The sequence below is a fragment of the Capricornis sumatraensis genome, chromosome 1 (assembly GCF_032405125.1).
Source record: "Capricornis sumatraensis isolate serow.1 chromosome 1, serow.2, whole genome shotgun sequence".
In the NCBI taxonomy this organism is placed as follows: domain Eukaryota; kingdom Metazoa; phylum Chordata; class Mammalia; order Artiodactyla; family Bovidae; genus Capricornis; species Capricornis sumatraensis.
The window spans coordinates 44,301,013-44,321,924 of NC_091069.1; the positions used below are offsets into that span (position 1 = coordinate 44,301,013).

Sequence of the window (20,912 nt, forward strand, 5' to 3'; positions counted from 1 at the left end):
AAATTTAAGAAAAAACATTTGATTTCCAAAGTTTTGCCATGTCCAATGACAAGTGACCAAAGAATCCTATAATGGTCATCAGCTATCCTTCCTATTTTCACCTAAGCTTTGATAATACAATGCTATGAACACTTAACAAAGCCTCCCCTGCCCACCCCACAATGAACACACAAATCCTTGAAATACCTAAACATCCACACAGTATAAGAATGAGAGCCCAATTCTTTTAATAGCTACCATAGTAGCTGAAATAAGGCCAATTCTTCTTATCTATCTTGAGTTTAGTAGATAAAAAAAATCCATAAATATGGATGGAGTTGCCAGTCAAAGACAATTCTACAGATACCCTAGGGCTTTCACTATGTGGATCTTCAATGTAACTCATAGAACAGTACAGTTAATCATTTTCATAATGGAGATCATTTTATAGCCACAGGAGCAGAGACCTCCTATAATCCAGAAAGTGTAGGAATTTCCTAAACTTTATCTCTGCAATCAGGAAAAATCATTAGAGACAAATGAACTTTATTATAACAAAAACTGCAAACTACCAATCCATTTGACACGAAAGAATTACAGGGATGGAAATTATGGTTTACTTACTTGGAATATTTTGCAAAAACTAAGAAACATAGAAAGAATTAAGGTATTCATGATCATAAATAAAATATATATCAAATTTAAAATATTAATATACTGATAAAAATATATTAAAAATCAAAGACAAAGAATATTTAAATATGAAAGTTATAGAATTTTAAAACAAATACCATCTGTATCCTTAATACAATTCTGTTGTTTTCACTGTGTCCAGGATAGCACCTGACATCTAAGAGGTATTTAGTAAACACTTGTTGAATGTAAACATTTATTCAATTCAGGTCAGTTGCTCAGTCGTGTCCGACTCTTTGTGACTCTACTGTAGCACGCCAGTCTTCCCTGTCCATCACCAGCTCCCAGAGCCTGCTCAAACTCATGTCCATTGAGTTGGTAATGCCATCCAACCATCTCATCCTCTGTTGTTCCCTTCTCCTCCTGCCTTCAATCTTCTCCAGCAAACATTTATTGAGTAAATGCAAATACTTTACATGCAGTCTCAATAATAGTCATTAAAATCTTACTTTTATTATGTCTACTTTTTATGAGTGAGGAGACTGAGACTTAGAGCAGTTAAATAACCTGCTGAACGTTACATGGCTGAGAAGTAATGAAGCTGGGATTTAAAACTCTCATCTGTATTCTCGACCTCACTGCCCTTACAGTAAAACTGGAAAAAATAAAAAAGTACACTTAAGGCAGAATGAACTCAGTGTGCATCTTGAGGTGGTTTTGTAATGGTGGAATATATTAATGATTGACACGGAGCATGAGGTAATTTCTCACATCAGTTCAGTTGCTCAGTCGTGTCCGACTCTTTGCAACCCCATGAATCACAGCACACCAGGCCTCCCTGTCCATCACCACTCCTGGAGTTCACGCAACTCATGTCCATCGAGTCGGTGATGCCATCCAGCCATCTCATCCTCTGTTGTCCCCCTCTCCTCCTGCCCCCAATCCCTCCCAGCATCAGGGTCTTTTCTAATGAGTCAACTCTTCACATGAGGTGGCAAAAGTATTGGAGTTTCACCCACTGACTAAGTATATGACTAAGAATATTACAGCTCAATAGCATGAGATTAGAGACTTTCAGAGGCTACCCAAGTGACTTACTGGTAGAAGAACCTGCCTGCCAATCTAGGAGTCACAGTAGACGTGGATTCTATCCCTGGTTCAGAAAGAACCCCCGGAGGAGGAAATGGCAACCCACTCCAGTATTCTTGCCTGGAGAATCCCATGGACTGATGAACCCGGTGGGCTACAGGCCATGGGGTTGCAAAGAGTAGGACATGACTAAGCAACTGAGTATGCATGCAGAGTACTTTTAAAGTATAAAAAATTGCTCAATACGTATCATTAATGTATAGAAACTAAACTGCAAGGAAGACACTAGCCCTTATAAAGGGTGTTGAAAAAACAAAAACAAAACAGGAAAAATAAGAAGCAGTCACTTCTTCAGTGGTGACCAAGAACTACAAGAAATCAGAATTTCCAATACAATTCAGAGTGAGTGAGCCATTCATCACTTACCTCCTAAAAATACATTCCAGCTAGCCTGCTGAACAAGGCTAAGAACCTCTCACCTTCTGTATTTTTCAGCATCTTCTTAGCTCAGCCTAATGCATCCCCTCCAAACTGACAATGAATTGCAGACATGGTCCCTACTTACCTTGGCTAGTCTCAGTTCTACTGTTACCTATTCATCTCTGACTTGCTTCAGTTCAGTTCAGTCGCTCAGTCGTGTCCAACTCTTTGCAACCCCATGAATAGCAGCACGCCAGGCCTCCCTGTCCATCACCATCTCCCGGAGTTCACTCAGACTCACGTCCATCGAGTCCGTGATGCCATCCAGCCATCTCATCCTCTGTTGTCCCCTTCTCCTCCTGCCCCCAATCCCTCCCAGCATCAGAGTCTTTTCCAGTGAGTCAACTCTTCGCATGAGGTGGCCAAAGTATTGGAGTTTCAGCTTCAGCATCAGTCCTTCCAATGAACACTCAGGACCGATCTCCTTTAGAATGGACTGGTTGGATCTCCTCGCAGTCCAAGGGACTCTCAAGAGTCTTCTCCAACACCACAGTTCAAAAGCATCAGTTCTTCGGCACTCAGCTTTCTTCACAGTCCAACTCTCACATCCATACAGGACCATAGGAAAAACCATAGCCTTGACTAGACGGACCTTAGTCGGCAAAGTAATGTCTCTGCTTTTGAATATGCTGTCTAGGTTGGTCATAACTTTCCTTCCAAGGAGTAAATGCCTTTTTATTTCATGGCTGCAATCACAATCTGCAGTGATTTTGGAGCCCAAAAAAAATATCGTCTGACACTGTTTCCACTGTTGCCCCATCTACTTCCCATGAAGTGATGGGACCAGATGCCATGATCTTCATTTTCTGAATGTTGAACTTTAAGCCAACTTTTTCACTCTCCTCTTTCACTTTCATCAAGAGGCTCTTTAGTTCCTCTTCACTTTCTGCTATAAGGGTGGTGTTATCTGCATATCTGAGGTTATTGATATTTCTCCCGGCAATCTTGATTCCAGCTTGTGCTTCTTCCAGTCCAGCGTTTCTCATGATGTACTCTGCATAGAAGTTAAACAAGCAGGATGACAATATACAGCCTTGACGTACTCCTTTTCCTATTTGGAACCAGTCTGTTGTTCCATGTCCAGTTCTAACCATTGCTTCCTGACCTGCATATAGGTTTCTCAAAAGGCAGGTCAGGTGGTCTGGTATTCCCATCTCTTTCAGAATTTTCAACAATTTATTGTGATCCACACAATCAAAGGCTTTGGCATAGTCAATAAAGCAGAAATAGATGTTTTTCTGGAACTCTCTTGCTTTTTCGATTTCCAACTCCTTGACTACTCTTTTCCTGCTACACTTGTACCAGAAATCCGTCTATCCGAAACACTCTAGGACAGGTAGGCAGTTAATTTAAAACACAGGTTCAAACATGGAATGATGAAAAAGTTTTAGATACTTAAATTACTTTAGCTTTTTACAAATAATAACATAACCATTCACAGAGATCTTTTCCTTTGGTATGATATAGATCTGCTGACCAGAGCTGTCAACTTATGTAACCACACCAATAATACACTATCTGTGATTTCCAGTTTCATTTCTTCAAAGTGGACTAAGAATTTAGTCAATTGTGAAATAATCTGCATGCAGAAGAATCATTCTAGACTGATTTTCTCAATCTTTCATACTTATCATATACACCTAATTACCTTTTTTTTTTTAGGCTACTCATCTTTATCCAATTTTCTCAAAGCATTCAACCCAATTTTCATGGAAATAACTTTTTAAAGCCCATTTCATTGGTGTACATAAAATTATATCATCACAAAAATATAACTAGTATTAACAAGTTTGGGAACACAGTTAAGTTTGGGTGAACAAATCACTTCACTTAGTAAGACAGAGCTTATAAAGAACAGACCCAAGCATTCACAGAAAGTGGCAAACACCAGCTAATCTCTCTAGGACAGAAGCTAGTTAGTGAACTGTCTCTGAAACTACCCTCATAGCTTTTGTACTATAACCACATCTTTGTGTAAACTGAGAATTCCCCACTAAAGCAAAAATTCAAAAAATGCATGCCTGTGTTGTTGATATCTTTAACCCTCCAGGCAGCTGCACAGAGCCTGAGGCAGCAAGAGCCCTCTTCCTAGCTAAACAGACTCTCACATTAACTAAGTTCATTTTCTGTGTATGTCATTACATTGGAAAGGTTGGGAAGCACTGCACAAAGTCGTAAGCTATTTAAGAGAAGTGACTGTCTTTATTTTTGCATTCCCCAAAATTAAAATAGTGGATATTTGATAAATTTGTAGAATAAAAGTAATTAAGTAAAAGAGACCCTTCATAGCCTCCCACAGTGACTACAGGTAAACAAAAGACTTCAGCCAGGGAGACAGACATGACCATTGACCTTAGCATGGGTCAGGACAGCAACAATGGGAAATAAGCCTTTAGAATAATCTTATTTACTTACACATTTCTAAGTTATTTCTCTCCCACCAGAATGAAGCTCCAGTGAGTGTTGGGCCCTTGTCTATCTTGTTCACTTGTATCCTGATACCTAGAAAAATGCTTACCACTCAGTAGCCATGTAGCCATTTAATAAATATTTGTTAAATGTGCTGCTGTTAGAATTTCAAAGTGAGGAATTTGAAGCTCTAAGGGAAGAGATAGAGCCTACTTAACAGTTCTGCTCAAAGAAAGATGGAGTAATGATAGAAAAGCCACGCTTTAAAGGCTTTCAAGTTCCTTTCAAAACACGGATGGCAACTGGTGACTGCTCTATAACATACCAGGGTGGTTAAGAGCTTGAGCTCAGGCAGATCTGGGCCTAAATTCTGTTTCCGCCTCTTACTTAATAGCTAAGTAAACCACTAAGTCTTGGAATTTTCTATTGTGAAACAGGGATAACAGTGAGCTCCTACAATCATTTGAAGATCTTATAAGAAAATGCACATTAGGAAAATGCTTGGCACATTACTGTAAAACAAATGTCTGCTGTTATTGCTATTATTACTGCTGTTGATAAGCGCACAAAGTACACCACATTCCACATGTGCACTAGAGAGGAAGACAGGACTGTACGCCTTGAAGAGCTCCATTATCATTACTAAGGGATACCAAAGAACCAGGTCTTTGGAGTCTGTCACCTGGTTCATATCAGGGATTTCTTTCGTTCAGACAAGTCACTAACTCTGAATGTCAGTTTCCTCTTTTAAAAATGAGCATAGTAATAGCATCTATCTTCCAGGTCTGTTGTGAATATTAAATGAGATCATGAACACAAAGGATTCACTACATCTGACATAACATGTACCCTAACATGACACTAAGCATTAACTACAGAATATACAGCTGTGCAGACATAGGTTTTTATAAGGTTTTTAATGAAAAATGCTTAGCGCTCTGCTTCATTAAAAAATGAAAACTTCTAGAATGGTGTTTGCTTCATGCTCTTTTGAAATAATAGAAAACTTTCCAATTTCCCAAGGGCTTTAGGACGGTATACAATGAAGACACTTCTCTTCCACAAGCCTATCTATAAGAAGAAATCTTTGTTAAAGGCTTATCTCCATCTTTTTCCATATTTAGTCCAGTCAATAGAAAACTTTCCAATTTCCCAAGGGCTTTAGGACGGTATACAATGAAGACACTTCTCTTCCACAAGCCTATCTATAAGAAGAAATCTTTTTTAAAGGCTTATCTCCATCTTTTTCCATATTTAGTCCAGTCATAGGTACCCCTCAGGCATTTCCATGTTTTTTCTCAGCTATCTTTTTTTCCTGAGCATGGAAGAAACATTCCATCAGCATTTTCAGCAATGTGTTTCTCCTGACTCAGCAGGAAGTTTAAAAATGGGATATGGGTAACAAAACTTAGCTTGGATAGCTAGGTAATGTTTCCAGTTAAAAACACAGTGAATCTTTGCAATTTTTCTAGAAATCAAACTACTCTGAAGTTAAAAGTTTATTTAAACTCATACTATAAATTGTTAACTTATAATTCTCATGTGTTTACCTACCTATATAGCATTTTGTTTCTTACTCAATAATTTTGCCTCTCAAAGTCCCATTCTCACTGCCCTCCCATTAAAAACTGAAGTAACTTCCAAAATGCCAGAGATTTAAAATCACAATACTCTTATTACAACTGTATATTTTAAACCTCATAAACTAGAAATGAGATGATAGTAAAAGAACTGACAGAAAACTTAGATGACCAAAACATTAAACAGAGTGATTACAGATGGCAATGATCCTACAAAGGAGGAAGTTAACTGTGAAGAAAAGGTGCCAACCACTCCCTAAACCTTACTATAATCTAGATTTTTTAATAGACACTCTAGGAAGTTCAAAGACTTAAAGGTATTTTTTTAACTGCTAAAGGCAGAAGTTATACATTACAGATAGTAAAAAAATTCAAGCATTGCAAACATATGTTCATCATCCTTTTATAGAAGCAAGCTGAAATCATAAACTTTGTCAACCTTGTGAAACATCTGGCCCATGTCCTTATCGGCTAAGCTGGTAGATTTGAAAGAACATTCCACTTCAGTATGGATTAGAAAGGACAAAGGCGGATGATCAGAGAGTTGGAAAGGAATTCTAACAGAAGAATCTGTGTATGTGATGAGGACTAGCTCTTTACCAAAATCACCTTTCCCATATAAGTCAACTCTCGTGTTAGTATAACTGCGGACAAAAGATGCTTCCAAATAACTGTGACAATCCTAAATTTCCTAAAAAATAAAACTGAAGCTTCTAACATCAAATCCTATTTATGCTCTAGGACTTCCCTGTAGTTCAAATGGTAAAGAATCTGCCTGCATTGCAGGAGACCAGGGTTCGATCCCTGGGTTGGGAAGATCCTCTGGAGAAGGGAATGGCAATCCACTCCAGTATTCTTGCCTGGAGAATTCTATGGACAGAAGAGCCTGGCAGGCTACAGTCTGTGGAGTCACTAAAGTCAGACACGACTGAGCCACTAACACACACACTGCTTTAAACTCTAACGTACTAAATAGCAGTGTGATTAAAGTGTTTAAAGCAGTGAGCATTGTTACTTTAATTATATAATTCACACTGTTGGAGCAGCCCTGGAGAAGTGAAGGTAGGGCAGGGAGGAAAGGCCAGAGGCTATTAAAAGAAAGTTTTATGGAAGATTAAAGAGCAGGTGTAGGAGGAAGACAAAGGCCTGATATAAAACTGAGGGTGGAGGCTAGGCTGACCTTCTTCTTAAAGAAATTTAAATGAAGAAAAAGGCAAGACTTTAGGAAGACATATTTGCTTAGCATATGTGTTTAAGGCAAGATGCAAAGTGGAAATCAAGCCCTGCAGGGTTTAAGAAGAAGCATATTTTAAAGCTGAGCAAGGAAGTTGCTGGGGATAATGGAAAAGATCTATATCTTGACTGTGATGGTAAGTTACACAACTGTATACATTTGTAAACTCAGAAAACTTACACTAAAAAGAACAAATTTTACTATATGTAAATTATACCCCAATCAACCTAACACTAAAAACAGTTATTAACAACTAAAATGCTGATTAACCTTTAAAAGTTTAAAGGTTAAACCCATGAATCGCAGCACGCCAGGCCTCCCTGTCCATCACCAGCTCCTGGAGTTCACTCAAACTAACGTCCATTGAGTCGGAGATGCCATCCAGCCATCTCATCCTCTGTCTTCCCCTTCTCCTCCTGCCCCCAATCCCTCCCAGCATCAGAGTCTTTTCCAATGAGTCAACTCTGCGCATGAGGTGGCCAAAGTACTGGAGTTTCAGCTTTAGCATCAGTCCTTCCAAAGAAATTCCAGGGCTGATCTCCTTCAGAATGGACTGGTTGGATCTCCTTGCAGTCCAAGGGACTCTCAAGTTTTCTCCAACACCACAGTTCAAAAGCATCAATTCTTCGGCACTCAGCTTTCTTCACAGTCCAACTCTCACATCCATACATGACCACTGGAAAAACCATAGCCTTGACTAGACGGACCTTAGTCAGCAAAGTAATGTCTCTGCTTTTGAATATGCTATCTAAGTTGGTCATAACTTTCCTTCTAAGGAGTAAGCGTCTTTTAATTTCATGGCTGCAATCACCATCTGCAGTGATTTTGGAGCCCCAAAAAATAAAGTCTGACACTGTTTCTACTGTTTCCCCATCTATTTCCCATGAAGTGCTGGGACCAGATGCCACGATCTTCGTTTTCTGAATGTTGAACTTTAAGCCAACTTTTTCACACTCCTCTTTCACTTTCATCAAGAGGCTTTTTAGTTCCTCTTCACTTTCTGCCATAAGGGTGGTGTCATCTGCATATCTGAGGTTACTGATCTTTTGTTTACTTGAACGTATTTTTAATTGAAATACAGCTGATTTACAATGTTCTGTCAGTTTCAAGTGTACAGCAAAGTGTTTCAATCATATATAAATTTTGTTTTTATATATATATTATATATATGTCATATGTATTTTCTAATTCCATTAAAGGTTATTATAAGATACCAAATATAGTTCTCTGTGATATATAGTAGGACTTTATTTACCTATTGTACATATACTAGTGAGTATCTGTTAATCTCAAACTCCTAATTTATCCATCCCTCCCATTCTTTCCCCCTTGGTAACCATAAGTTTGTTTTCTATGTCTGTGTATTTCTGTTTTGTAAATAAATTCATTCGTATTTTTTTAGATCCCATATATATGTGATATCATATATTTGCCTTTCTATGTCTTACTTCATTGAGTATGATAATCTCTAGGTCTATTCATGTTACTGCAAATGGTATTACTTCATTCTTTTCTATGGCTGAGTAATATTCCACTGTGTGTGTGGGTGTGTGTGTTTATACCATATCTCTATTCATTTCTCTGTCAATGGACACTTAAGCTTGTTGACACGTCTTGGCTATTATGAATAGTGCTGCTATGAACATAGGGATGCCAAGTTACCTTTTCAAATTACAGTTTTCTAAGGACATATGCTTAGGAATGGGATTGCTTGATCATATGGTAACTCTGGTGGCTCGGTGGTAAAGAATCCACCTGTCAAGCAGGGGGCATGGGTCCAATCCCTGGATTGGGAAGATCCCCTGAAGAAGGAAATGGCAACCCACTCCAATATTCTTGCCTGAAAACTCCCATGGACAGAGGAACCTGACGGGCTACAGTCCATAGAGCTGCAAAAGAGTTGGACACAACTCAGTCACTAAGCAACAACAAAAACAACATGGTAATTCTATTTTTAGTTTTTTAAGAAACCTTCATACTGTTCTCCATAGTGGCTGTACCAGTTTACATTCCCACCAACAGTGTAGGAGGGTTTCCTTTCTCCACACCCTCTTTTATTAATATTATTATTATTTGCAGACTTTTCGATGATGGCCATTCTGACCAGTGTGAGGTGACACCTCACTGTAGTTTTGATTTGCAATTCTCTGATAAACAACATTGTTGAACATCTTTTCATGTGCCTGTTATCTGTATGTCTTTGGAGAAATGTCTATTTAGATCTTCTGCCCATTTTTTGATTGGGTTATTTGTTTAATATTGAGCCATATGAGCTGTTTGTATATTTTGCAAATTAATCCCTTGCCAGTCACATTGTTTGCAACTATTTTCTCCCATTTTGAAAGTTTCTTGCATGGAAACTTTTTGTTTGGCTGATGGGTTTCCTTTATTGTGCAAAAGCTCTCACTTTAATTAGGTCCAGTTTGGTTATTTTTGCTTTTAGAACAGCATCTTTTAACTATTTGGGATGTTTTACCATGTTGAAAAATCTAACCAAACTCTCTGAGGTATATAATGAAGCATGGTTTTGAAATTCTGTTCCCATCTTCCACCATTACTGTCTCTCTTACATGGAAACTTGAGTTTGTGACATTTCTCGCATGTGACCCAGCAGCTGAGGTTCCCAGCCAGCGACTGGAGCTGCAATGTCAGGCAAAGAGACTCAGCATACGGCTTTCTCAGGATCTTTCTTCCTGCTCTAGACACGGAGAAACAGACACATCTACCATATGCTCCACAACTAGAACAGAAACTACATGCTATAAGCTTATTTATTTCTAGACTCCTATTATGCTCAAAGCTTTTTTCTCTTTGATTATCCTCCCATCCTCAGAGAAATCTTGCCTCATAGTTATCCCAAGAATCTACCTTAATGCCAGGAAGTCTTTCCTGAGCTCCCATGCCAGTTAGAAGCTTCCATAGCACACTATGGACTGCTTCTCATGCTGTTTCATAGGTAGCTGTTTCTGAATCCATTTCCTCTTACAAACTCAAGGCCAAAATGCTGAAGAAGGACCAAGATTTTATTTTTTTGTAGTTCCAGCATCCAGCTAGTTCCTGGCAGAGAGGAAGCACCCAAAAGAAGTTTCTTGAATAATATCCTAAAATGGTACTTCTATCCACTTTGAAAAAAATGAACATTTAAATACAGGTTTACCTATACATTCAAGAAATCTATCTAGGGCCTACAATCCCTGCAGAGACTTCCTGGGGTCAATGCCAGGTGTAAACTTATTCCAGTCTCATTGTGGCTCTACAATGGGGTAAGCAGAGTCAGTTGTCCATATCTGATTTAGAATAAGTAAAAGGAATCAGTAAAATATCCCCAATGAATTACAGAGCAGAAAGGTTTAAGGGTAGGTATGGGCCACCTATCTTATATTTTATAAAAATTCTCCCAGTACCAATCTTGCAGGTTCAGGGTTGTCCTATATTAAATAAAAATAATAAAAATTCCCTCACATTATACACAGATGAAGATGTGGGATACGAGAACCTCATAGATGTATTTTTCTCATCTGATTATAAGACACAAAATGTTTATATAAAAGCTATACTTGGAGAGTATAATAATAAAATGATCTGTATTAGGCCTTGCAATACATAAGCCAAGGTCCAAAAAGATTCTCTGGGGCACTGGGGAATGGGGAAGGGTAATGTTCAAACAAATGGTGCTACTACCTATATTCATGCTATGATTTTCCCAAGAACTTGATTCCGTGGGATGTAACCATTCCCAACTCTAGAAAGTGGTTAGAGACCCTGGTCTACTACTATTACCTAGAGTCTCTCCTCGGGATGGATGTTAAAGTGGCCACATATTTACTATTTAACTATTGTCTTCCCTGATGGCTCAGAGGTTAAAGCGTCTGCCTCCAATGCTGGAGACCCGGATTCGATCCCTGGGTCAGGAAGATCCCCTGGAGAAGGAAATGGTAACCCATTCCAGTATTCTTGCCTGGAGAATCCCATGGACGGAGAAGCCTGGTAGGCTACAGTCCACGGGGTCACAAAGAGTCAGACATGACTGAGCGACTTCACTCACTCACTCAAAATGAAATAACTCAGCATTCAAAAAATGAAGATCATGGCATCCAGTCCCATCACTTCATGGCAAATATATGGAGAAATAATGGAAACAGTGACAGACTTTATTTATTTGGGATCTGAAATCATTACAGATAGTGACTCCAGCCATGAAATTAAATTACACTTGCTCCTTGGAAGGAAAGTTATGACCAACCTAGACAGCATATTAAAAAGCAGAGACACTACTTTGTCAACAAAGGTCCATCTAGTCAAGGCTATGGTTTTTCCAGTATGGATATGAGAGTTGGACCATAAAGAAGGCTGAGCACCAGAGAATTGATGCTTTCGAATTGTGGTGATGGAGAAGACTCTTGAGAGTCCTTTGGACGTGCAAGGAGATCAAACCAGTCAATCTTAAAGGAAATCAGTCCTGAATATTCATTGGAGGGAGTGATGCTGAAACTGAAACTCCAAGACTTTGGCCACCTGATGCGAAGAACAGACTCACTGGAAAAGACCCTGATGCTGGGAAAGACTGAAGGCAGGCGGAGAAGGGGACAACAGAGGTTGAGATGGTTGGATGGCATCACCAACTTGATGGACATGGGATTTGAGCAAGCTCGAGGAGTTGGTGATGGAAGGGAAGCCTGCCATTTTGTAGTTCATGGGGTCGCAAAAAGTTGGACTCGACTGAGCAACTGACCTGAACTGAAAGTGAAATAAATAAATAACCAGAACAGAAGGAAGATTCATAGGCCTGTGGTCAGCCTCCTTAGCCACAACCCGTTCCTGAAATAAATTTCCTGTTTAAAAAGGCATGTGAAGGAAGATAGTTCTGGGAAAATTAAAAGACTACTGAATTCATTTTGGAATCAAAAGGTAGGGAATCAAGAGTTTTAGCAATATTTGCTAAAAAGTATCAGTGTATTAGTTTATATTAGTAATTCTATATATTACCATTTTAAAATTTTACATCAAGAAAAGGATGAGGTTCTTGCCACCTATGTCCCCAGAATAATTTCCTTAAATGTCACTACCTATGTTCTTTTTGTGGAATATGTGTACATTCAGGATCTCATATTATTTTTACACACACACAAAACAAGTCACTAATGGCTTTGCCATTAGCTGCTGGCGACAACTGGGAAATCTTCACCATGTTCAAAGCAAACCATCCTATGTCACATCATGGCAGATCCTTAGCCAAACTGCCTCCAGTAAGGCTTTCAAAGTAGATGTGCAAATGTTAGCTGCAGAATATATTGTGATTCACCTTCCAGAAAACAAGTAAGAAAACCTGTATTTTTACTCTGTACATAAACACTGTAACTTTCTCAAAATGTCTTATTATTTAAAAACACATGTTCACATTTTAATGATTTTGTAGTGATAAGACTAAGAAAAGCTCTCAGTTAATTTGTAGGGCAAAACAAACAAAAAAATCTTTTGAAGCTAAATACCACAAGATATATATATTTTCCACACCAATTCTCTGACTTGGTCAAACAAACAAAAAGAGTTAACCCTATATAACTCCTCCCCATACACAAATACACTCTCACCCTTTTGAGGGCTTTAAAACGAGAACAATGACAATCGTAAATCAACCAGTGATTCTGTGTTCCTATCTAAATGAAAAAGCCTTTAGAGAGTATTTTTCACATACATGATAATGTCCTTTATTATCACCAGAAGTCATGGCCAGCCAAGAGATAACAGGTTTTATGTTATGATTCTAAAGAACCTGTCAGGCCCAAAACCTCCTTGAGTAGGCTCTGTGTCTTCCCGTCTCTTTTTTCTATTTCCCATCCCTCTCCATTCTTAACATGTAAGCTTAAACATTAAGCTTGGCCAAGAACAAGATACTCTTAAAGACACTGTACATGGTGATGGTCCCTCCTTGCTAGTCTAAACCTAACCTTAGTATGCTTTTTAAAAAACTTTCCTTTCCTTAAGCGGCTAAATATCAAGATAATCTTGATTACTACATTCATTTAGTTAACACTCACAAAATGGGAGCAGAGCATTATCCATGGGATAACTCCATAAAATGCATTCTTCCTCTTAGCATAAGTCAATAAAATATGGACTCAATAGTCTTTTCAAAAAACATGTATGTCAGAGAACAGATTAGTGGTTTCCAGAGGGGAGGAAGGAGCGAAATGGGTGACAGGGATCCAGAAGTACAAATTTTCAGTTATAAAATAAATAAGTCATGGGGATGCAAAGAAAAACATGGAGAATACAGTCAAAAACATTGTATTAATTCTGTATGGTGAAAGATGGTAACTAGACTTATACTGGTCATCATTTACCAATGCATATAAATGTTAAATTAAATCACTATGTTGTATATCTGAAACTACTAAAATATTGTATGGCAATTATACCTCCCTCTCTCTATGTATATATATAAATGAATATATATATCTATATATTCATTTTAGACAGAGCTAAAATGAAGTATTCAACAAAGTAAGCAAGAGTGAGTAAGTAAAACTTGACAACATAAAATGTCAATGTCTCTCTATAAGTATACTCTCCAATCTACTATTTATGAAAATAAAAAGTGTTATCTACAGCGTTATCATCTGAATTGAGAAAGGCATTTGAATCTGTTCCTGAATGTGCTGGATCTCGTCTGATCTTGGAAGACCAGCAGGGCTGGGCCTGGTTGGAATCGGAGTACTTGGACAGGAGAAATGCATGTGAGGTCAGTTTTCTGGGACCAAAGAACTAAGGAAAACTACTGAAGATCTTCCAAAAATAAATATACTAAAATGGGGTCAACAAACTTTTTCCATAAAGAGTCAGAAAGGAAATATTTTGGGTTTTGTAAGCTGTAAGGTCTTGATCACAAGTATTTAATTCTGCCATTGAAGTATTACAGCATTGTAATAGCCACAGACAATATGTAAAGAGTAAGTGTGGTTGTGTTCTGATGAAACTTTATTTACAAAACAAGGTGGCCAGCTCTACTCAAAAATATAGATCCTCTGTTGTAACAATGTTTTTGTACACACCTTTGTTGCAAGCATGACATGAGAAATGTCACTCTAAATGGCTATTCTCCCACAATAATTTCTTTTTAGTTAAGAGGGTAAAGTATTACCTGCATTTAAAAAATAAAAACCTGTGTATACTATATAATGTTATTTTGAAAGGAAAATTGATCTCTATATAAACTCTATGAGCAGAGAGAAAAAAGCTTGGGGGAAAGGAGAGGAGAAAAGGGATGGAACTGGAGGAGTATAGGGGAAGCAAAGTGAATGAATATTAATCTACAATTTCTATTCTCAGAACTATTTGCAAAAGCTGGTAGTTAACATACAGAGTATATAAGACCCACTTGTACCCTCAAAAACTCATGACATAGTTAAAAGAGCAAACCTGTTTTTTCCCTCTGCATTTCAAAACTGTAAACATTATAGACATATGGGATTGTAAGCATTTCTTTTTAAAAAATCTAGGCTTTATAAATAAAGACATATTTTTAATGGAGATTTACATTTTTATAAACAAAAAGAGAAAAGACTTGATAAAATCATATTATACCCAGAATTCTATTTTCTATTCTTTTTTTTTCTATATCAACTTAGTATTTCTATCAGTAACCATGGTTCACTGCAGGGGCATAGCCTCCTGAAAGGATCTGTTGCTGGCATGGTGTTTGGAATGGTGGTGCTGAACTGGAAAAGGCCCTAGGTGGTTCTGACTCCTATACCTGCTTCCTTCCCCATCCTCCAATCCCCACTCCAAGAAATCCTACTATCTATCATAATCTCTCAAAATACACAAAGGCAGATTTCTCTATTGGCAAAGCAGAATCTTGAATCATAAAATATAGTGAAAGTAACAAATTTGGGGGTCTTCTTTCAAGGTAGGCTCTATCATAAAAAGGTTAAGTTTGTCTAACAAGAAAAAAAAATTCCAAGTCAGCAAGAATTTAGAATAAAATCACACCTTTATCCTCGGTATGTCATTAATCAAAAAAGTGAGGCTATATCAACAAAGAATAAATTCCAAGCAAAAATATTAAGTATTTAAAGTGGAAAAATACATAATGTCTAAAATTTTTATTGTAATTTTAGGCCTGCTCCCAAACATTCTTTTTTCTAATCTGACTGAATTTACAACTAGATCCTTTTTAAAATTATATAACCTATCCAGAAGATTGCTTGAATTTTCTCAAGAGAAAATATGACTACTTCTACCACTTAAAAACAAAGAAATAAATCACAATACATTACTAGAGCAAAGGAAATCAAGAACTAAAATATAAGACCCTAAAAAAAAGCATGCTATAATTGACAAGCACTACAGACAAGAGAAATTTTAACTTTAACATCAAAAATGAGAGACTCCTCAAGGTGAACTCTTAGGCAGCATTTTTTTTTCTTTGCTTTTTTTTACCATTAGCATGTAATTCATAATTTTTAAAAGTTTAATAACTGAAAGACATTAAAGAGGTACTCTTTACCAGTAAACTATATTTAAGATTTTCTCATTTGAAAAAATATGAAGGACTCCATTAGCTTAATCCACCAGATATGGTATACAAGAGAATGTGTGCATGCTTAGTTGTGTCGGACTCTCTTGCAACCCCATGAACTGCAGCCCTCCAGGCTCCTCTACCCATGGAATTTTCCAGGCAAGAATACTAAAGTAGGTTGCCATTTCCTTCTCCTGGGGGTCTTCTTGATCCAGGAATCAAACCTGAGTCTCTTGCATTGGCAGGCAGATTCTTTACCACTGTGCCAGCTGGGACACGCTATACAAATGAACACATGCATTTATAGTCCAATAAAACTTTACCAACACAAGCAGTGGTATAGCCTTCAGACAGTAGTTTACCAAACTCCTGCTCAAAACAAACCTGTTTTTAAACCAATATTAGATTATCTCTTATTACATAACAGATAAGCTATCTACATACAATTATTCCATGCCATCAAGTCTTATCTACCTTTAGTGAAAACTGCCATAAGCAGCAGTGATCAAAATTGCTGGAAAGGAAAGAAAAGTCAATGTGTTAACCTAATGTGTCCCTGAAAAAATCTCTTTGTTTAGATCAATCATTCACCTCAGGATACATGGTCTCTTGGCCTCAAAGACTAGTAGGAAGACAACACATGCATACAAACCACTGATTAGGCCAACTAAGTAACACAGTATGATAGAAATAACCACAAACTCAGCAAAATGTTTCATGGTTTAACATATTTCCAGATGTTTCTGAACAGAGTCTCATAAATCCTATAAAGTACAGAAAGCACTTGGTATTATTCTCATTTTATATAAAGCTCAAAAGCAGTAGAGCTGGGATTAGAACCTCTGAGACTACTGTACTGCATCTCTTCAGAGCAGCTTTATTCAAGGGGGCTGAAGACAGAAGTGGAGGCATTTAGATTGGGCCTCAAAGAAGGAGTAGGACTAACAGGCGAAGAGCCTATAATGTTCCAAGGAAACAACATACACAGAAGACTAGAAGCAGGGAAATCCTATGTGTGTGGAGGGAATGTTGGGCTGGTTCAAGAAAAGCAGGTAAGGGATATACAGTCAGAAATATGGGTTGAAAGCATGGGAAGAGCTCTGAGTAGCTGACTTCATGTCTGTACATGACCCTAAGGACAATAAGAAATTAGATGGGTTGGAGAAAGAAGGAAGAGAATGTAATGAAGCTCTTATTGTGTGTCTGAACAAAAGAACTGCCTCATACTAAATCATGTTAAGTTATGAGGTAGTGTTATAGGGAAATTAGACTTTCATAAGTGCTCTGCAGGACAGGATGGATGAATCTAACAAAGGAAGTGGCAGAAGGCTATCTCTGTAGTTTCAGAGTCTGAAGTGATGGTTCCTACAGGTACCCTATAGTACCCCACCCCCAAAAGTGACAACAGTGTTCTAAATTACCTTACATTTTCCTACATTTTATCTAAAACTTACCGAATCTTCCGGAGGTCTCTGGATTTTTCCCCAATCCACAGAAGGTCCCTTTTCTTGCAAAAATCTGTGAAATAGCTTCCGAAATCCATCAAGGTCTTTTTTAGTGTGCTATGAGAACAGAAGTCATTGTTATAGCTAACAGAATGCTTAGTATTTAATAAAAACAGACATATATTGTACATTTAAAATACCTTTCAGAGAAATTCTTACAGCTTTAAAACATGGAGTACAGCAGAGACTTTTTTACACTCCAATTTAAAACTAAAGAGGAAGAAAGCCAATAGGAAACATACTTAAAGGAATACAAGCAAAATCCCCATCTCCCACCAGTATCATGTAATCTGAATACCATTTGGTCTACTGGAATTCCAACTGGTTCTCTACATTTACTCACCAATATAGTTCTCTACTTCCTTTAGGTGCAAATTAATCTTCACCAAAAGAATAAGAAAGAACGAAACACAGCTAACCTCAAAACACTAAGTACAAATTTAAATTTGAAAATGAAAAGGATAATTTGTTGATTTATAAGTAGAAAAGTAAACACTTGCCTTTTCTGGGAAACCTCACCTTTTCTGGGAAACCTCTATCATAGCTGTCAGAGTAGCCCAATTCTGTTAGAACAGGCTCTTTGGAAAAGGCATCCAGGATATAAGGTTGATAAATTAACTTCTCACAATTTTAACTGGACACATATCCATTTTTTCCTCCCAATGATATCAAAACACAGAAAAATAAATTGTAACTTTGTTCTGATTCTTTTAACTTTAGAAACGTATCAGAATTTACAATATTAAAAAGATAATGGTTTTATACTGAGCAATACTGAAAATCCTTAATTATTAAGCAATCTTAATTTTTAAAATATACCATTACGTTTTGTAATTATTTCAGGCTAGATGATCAGTGGTAGCAATAACAACTCAGCATGTAGATGGATGAAAGCAAAACCATAGTGTAGGGTCCTTACTTCAAATTCATGTGATGGTGCTGTGGTGAGTATCTTTTCTAGTTCCTTCTTCACAGATAATTCTAGTTCTTGTCGAATGACTTCTTGGAACTGAGAAGCACCATCCTGAGTCATTGCCTTGCTGAGATCTAAAACAAAAATGTAAAAACCACAAACTGAGAACTGAAGCCATTCAAACAGCTGGTAAACCACAACCAATTTATTTCTGGTGTGTCAGTTAGATGAAAAGGGCTCAATTCTCTGGTCCCATCAACCTCAAGGAGGATTTTAGCATTGCCAACTACTTACGACTTGATAATCATACTGGCTCAAATATGACTGTCCGGTATATCTATATGCTTTTTGAATGTATCTAAAATAATAAAGGATGGTGCAGGTGGAAGTAAAAGGATTGATCTTCATTTGAGCATATATTAAATTGCTCCATCTCTATTAATGTTTCTGTCCTAGCTATCAAAGCTGGAGACAAATGAGAACATTCAGAATAACATTCAGTTCAGTTCAGTCACTCAGTCTTGTCCAACTCTTTCTGACCCCACGGACTTCAGCACACCAGGCCTCCCTATCCATCACCAACTCCCGGAGTTCACGCAAACTCATGTCCATTGAATTGGTGATGCCATACAACCATCTCATCCTCTGTCATCCCCTTCTTCTTCCATCTTCAATCTTTCCTAGCATCAGGGTCTTCTCAAATGAGTCAGTTCTTCACATCAAGTGGCCAAAATATTGGAGTTTCAGCTTCAACATCAGTTCTTCCAATGAACACTCAGGACTGATCTCCTTTACGATGGACTGGTTGGATCTCCTTGCAGTCCAAGGGACTCTCAAGAGTCCTCTCCAACACCACATGTCAAAAGCATCAATTCTTTGGCACTCAGCTTTCTTCACAGTCCAACTTTCACATCCATACACGGCCACTGGAAAAACCATAGCCTTGGCTAGACAGACCTTTGCTGGCAAACTAATGTCTTTGTTTTTTCTAGGTTGGTCATAAATTTCCTTTCAAGGAGTAAGCATCTTCTAATTTCAAGTCTGCAGTCACCATCTGCAGTGATTTTGGAGCCCCCAAAAATAAAGTCTGACACCGCTTCCACTGTTTCCTCATCTATTTGCCATGAAGTGATGGGACTGGATGACATGATCTTAGTTTTCTGAATGTTGAGCTTAAAGCCAACTTTTTCACTCTCAAGAGGCTCTTTAGTTCTTCTTCACTTTCTGCCATAAGGGTGGTGTTATCTGCATATGTGAAGTTATTGATATTTTTCCCGGCAATCTTGATTCCAGCTTGTGCTTCATTCAGCCCAGCATTTCTCATGATGTATTCAGCATATAAGTTAAATAAGCATGGTGATAATATACAGCCTTGACATACTCCTTTCGCAATTTGGAACCAGTAGGTTGTGCCATGTCCAGTTCTAACTGTTGCTTCCTGATCTGCATACACATTTCTCAAGAGGCAGGTCAGGTGGTCTGGTAGTCCAAACTCTTTCAGAATTTTCCAGTTTATTGTAATCCACACAGTCAAAGGCTTTGGCATAGTCAATAAACCAGAAATAGATGCTTTCTTAGAACTCTCTTGCTTTTGCGATGATCCAGCAGATGTTGGCTATTTGATCTCTGGTTCCTCTGTCTTTTCTAAATCCAGCTTGAATATCTGGAAGTTCACAGTTCACGTACTGCTGAAGCCTGGCTTGGAGAATTTTGAGCATTACTTACTAGCATGTGAGATGAGTGCAATTCTGCACTAATTTGAGGATTCTTTGGCATTACCTTTCTTTGGGATTGGAATGAAAACTGATCTTTTCCAGTCCTGTGGCCACTGCTAAGTTTTCCAAATTGGCTGGCAGATTGAGTGCAGCACTTTCACAGAATCATCTTTTAGGATTTGAAAGGGCTCAACTGGAATTCCATCACCTCCACTAGCTTTGTTCGTAGTGATGATTCCTAAGGCCCACTTGACTTTGCATTCCAGGATGTCTGGCTTTAGGTGAGTGATCACACCATCATGATTATCTGGGTCGTGAAGATCTTTTTTGTACAGTTCTTCTGTGTATGGGTGGCTCCAAGGTTAAAGTGTCTGCCTCCAATGCGGGAGACCTGGGTTCAATCCCTGGGTCAGGAAGATCCCCTGGAGAAGGAAATGGCAACCCACGCCAGTATTCTTGCCTAGAGAATCCCATGGACAGAGGAGCCTGGTAGGCTACAGTCCACTGGATCGCAAAGAGTCGGACACGACTGAGCGACTTCACTTTTCACTCTCACTTTTCTGTGTATTCTTGCCACCTCTTCTTAATATCTTCTGCTTCTGTTAGGTCCATACCATTTCTGTCCTTTATTGAGCCCATCTTTGCATGAAATGTTCCACTGGTAACATTCTATTCAGTTCAGTCGCTCAGTCGTGTCCGACTCTTTGCGACCCCGTGAATCGCAGCACGCCAGGCCTCCCTATCCATCACCAGCTCCCGGAGTTCACTCAGACTCACGTCCATCGAGTCAGTGATGCCATCCAGCCATCTCATCCTCTGTCGTCCCCTTCTCCTCCTGCCCCCAGTCCCTCCCA

At 38.3% G+C, this 20,912-nt stretch overlaps 1 protein-coding gene across 2 annotated transcripts in view; it reads right to left on the reverse strand.

The window, feature by feature from the left end:
• The window catches only part of UGP2 (UDP-glucose pyrophosphorylase 2), a 57,525-nt gene that overhangs the window by 19,131 nt on the left and 17,482 nt on the right, over positions 1-20,912 (reverse strand). For both annotated transcript variants that reach the window (XM_068980667.1, XM_068980658.1), the window contains exons 2-3: positions 18,350-18,477; positions 17,380-17,487 (exon numbers count right to left, since the gene is read on the reverse strand). In XM_068980667.1, the coding sequence (XP_068836768.1) occupies positions 17,380-17,487; positions 18,350-18,463 (222 nt within the window). In that variant the 5' untranslated portion in view covers positions 18,464-18,477. The remainder of the gene's footprint in view (positions 1-17,379; positions 17,488-18,349; positions 18,478-20,912) is intronic.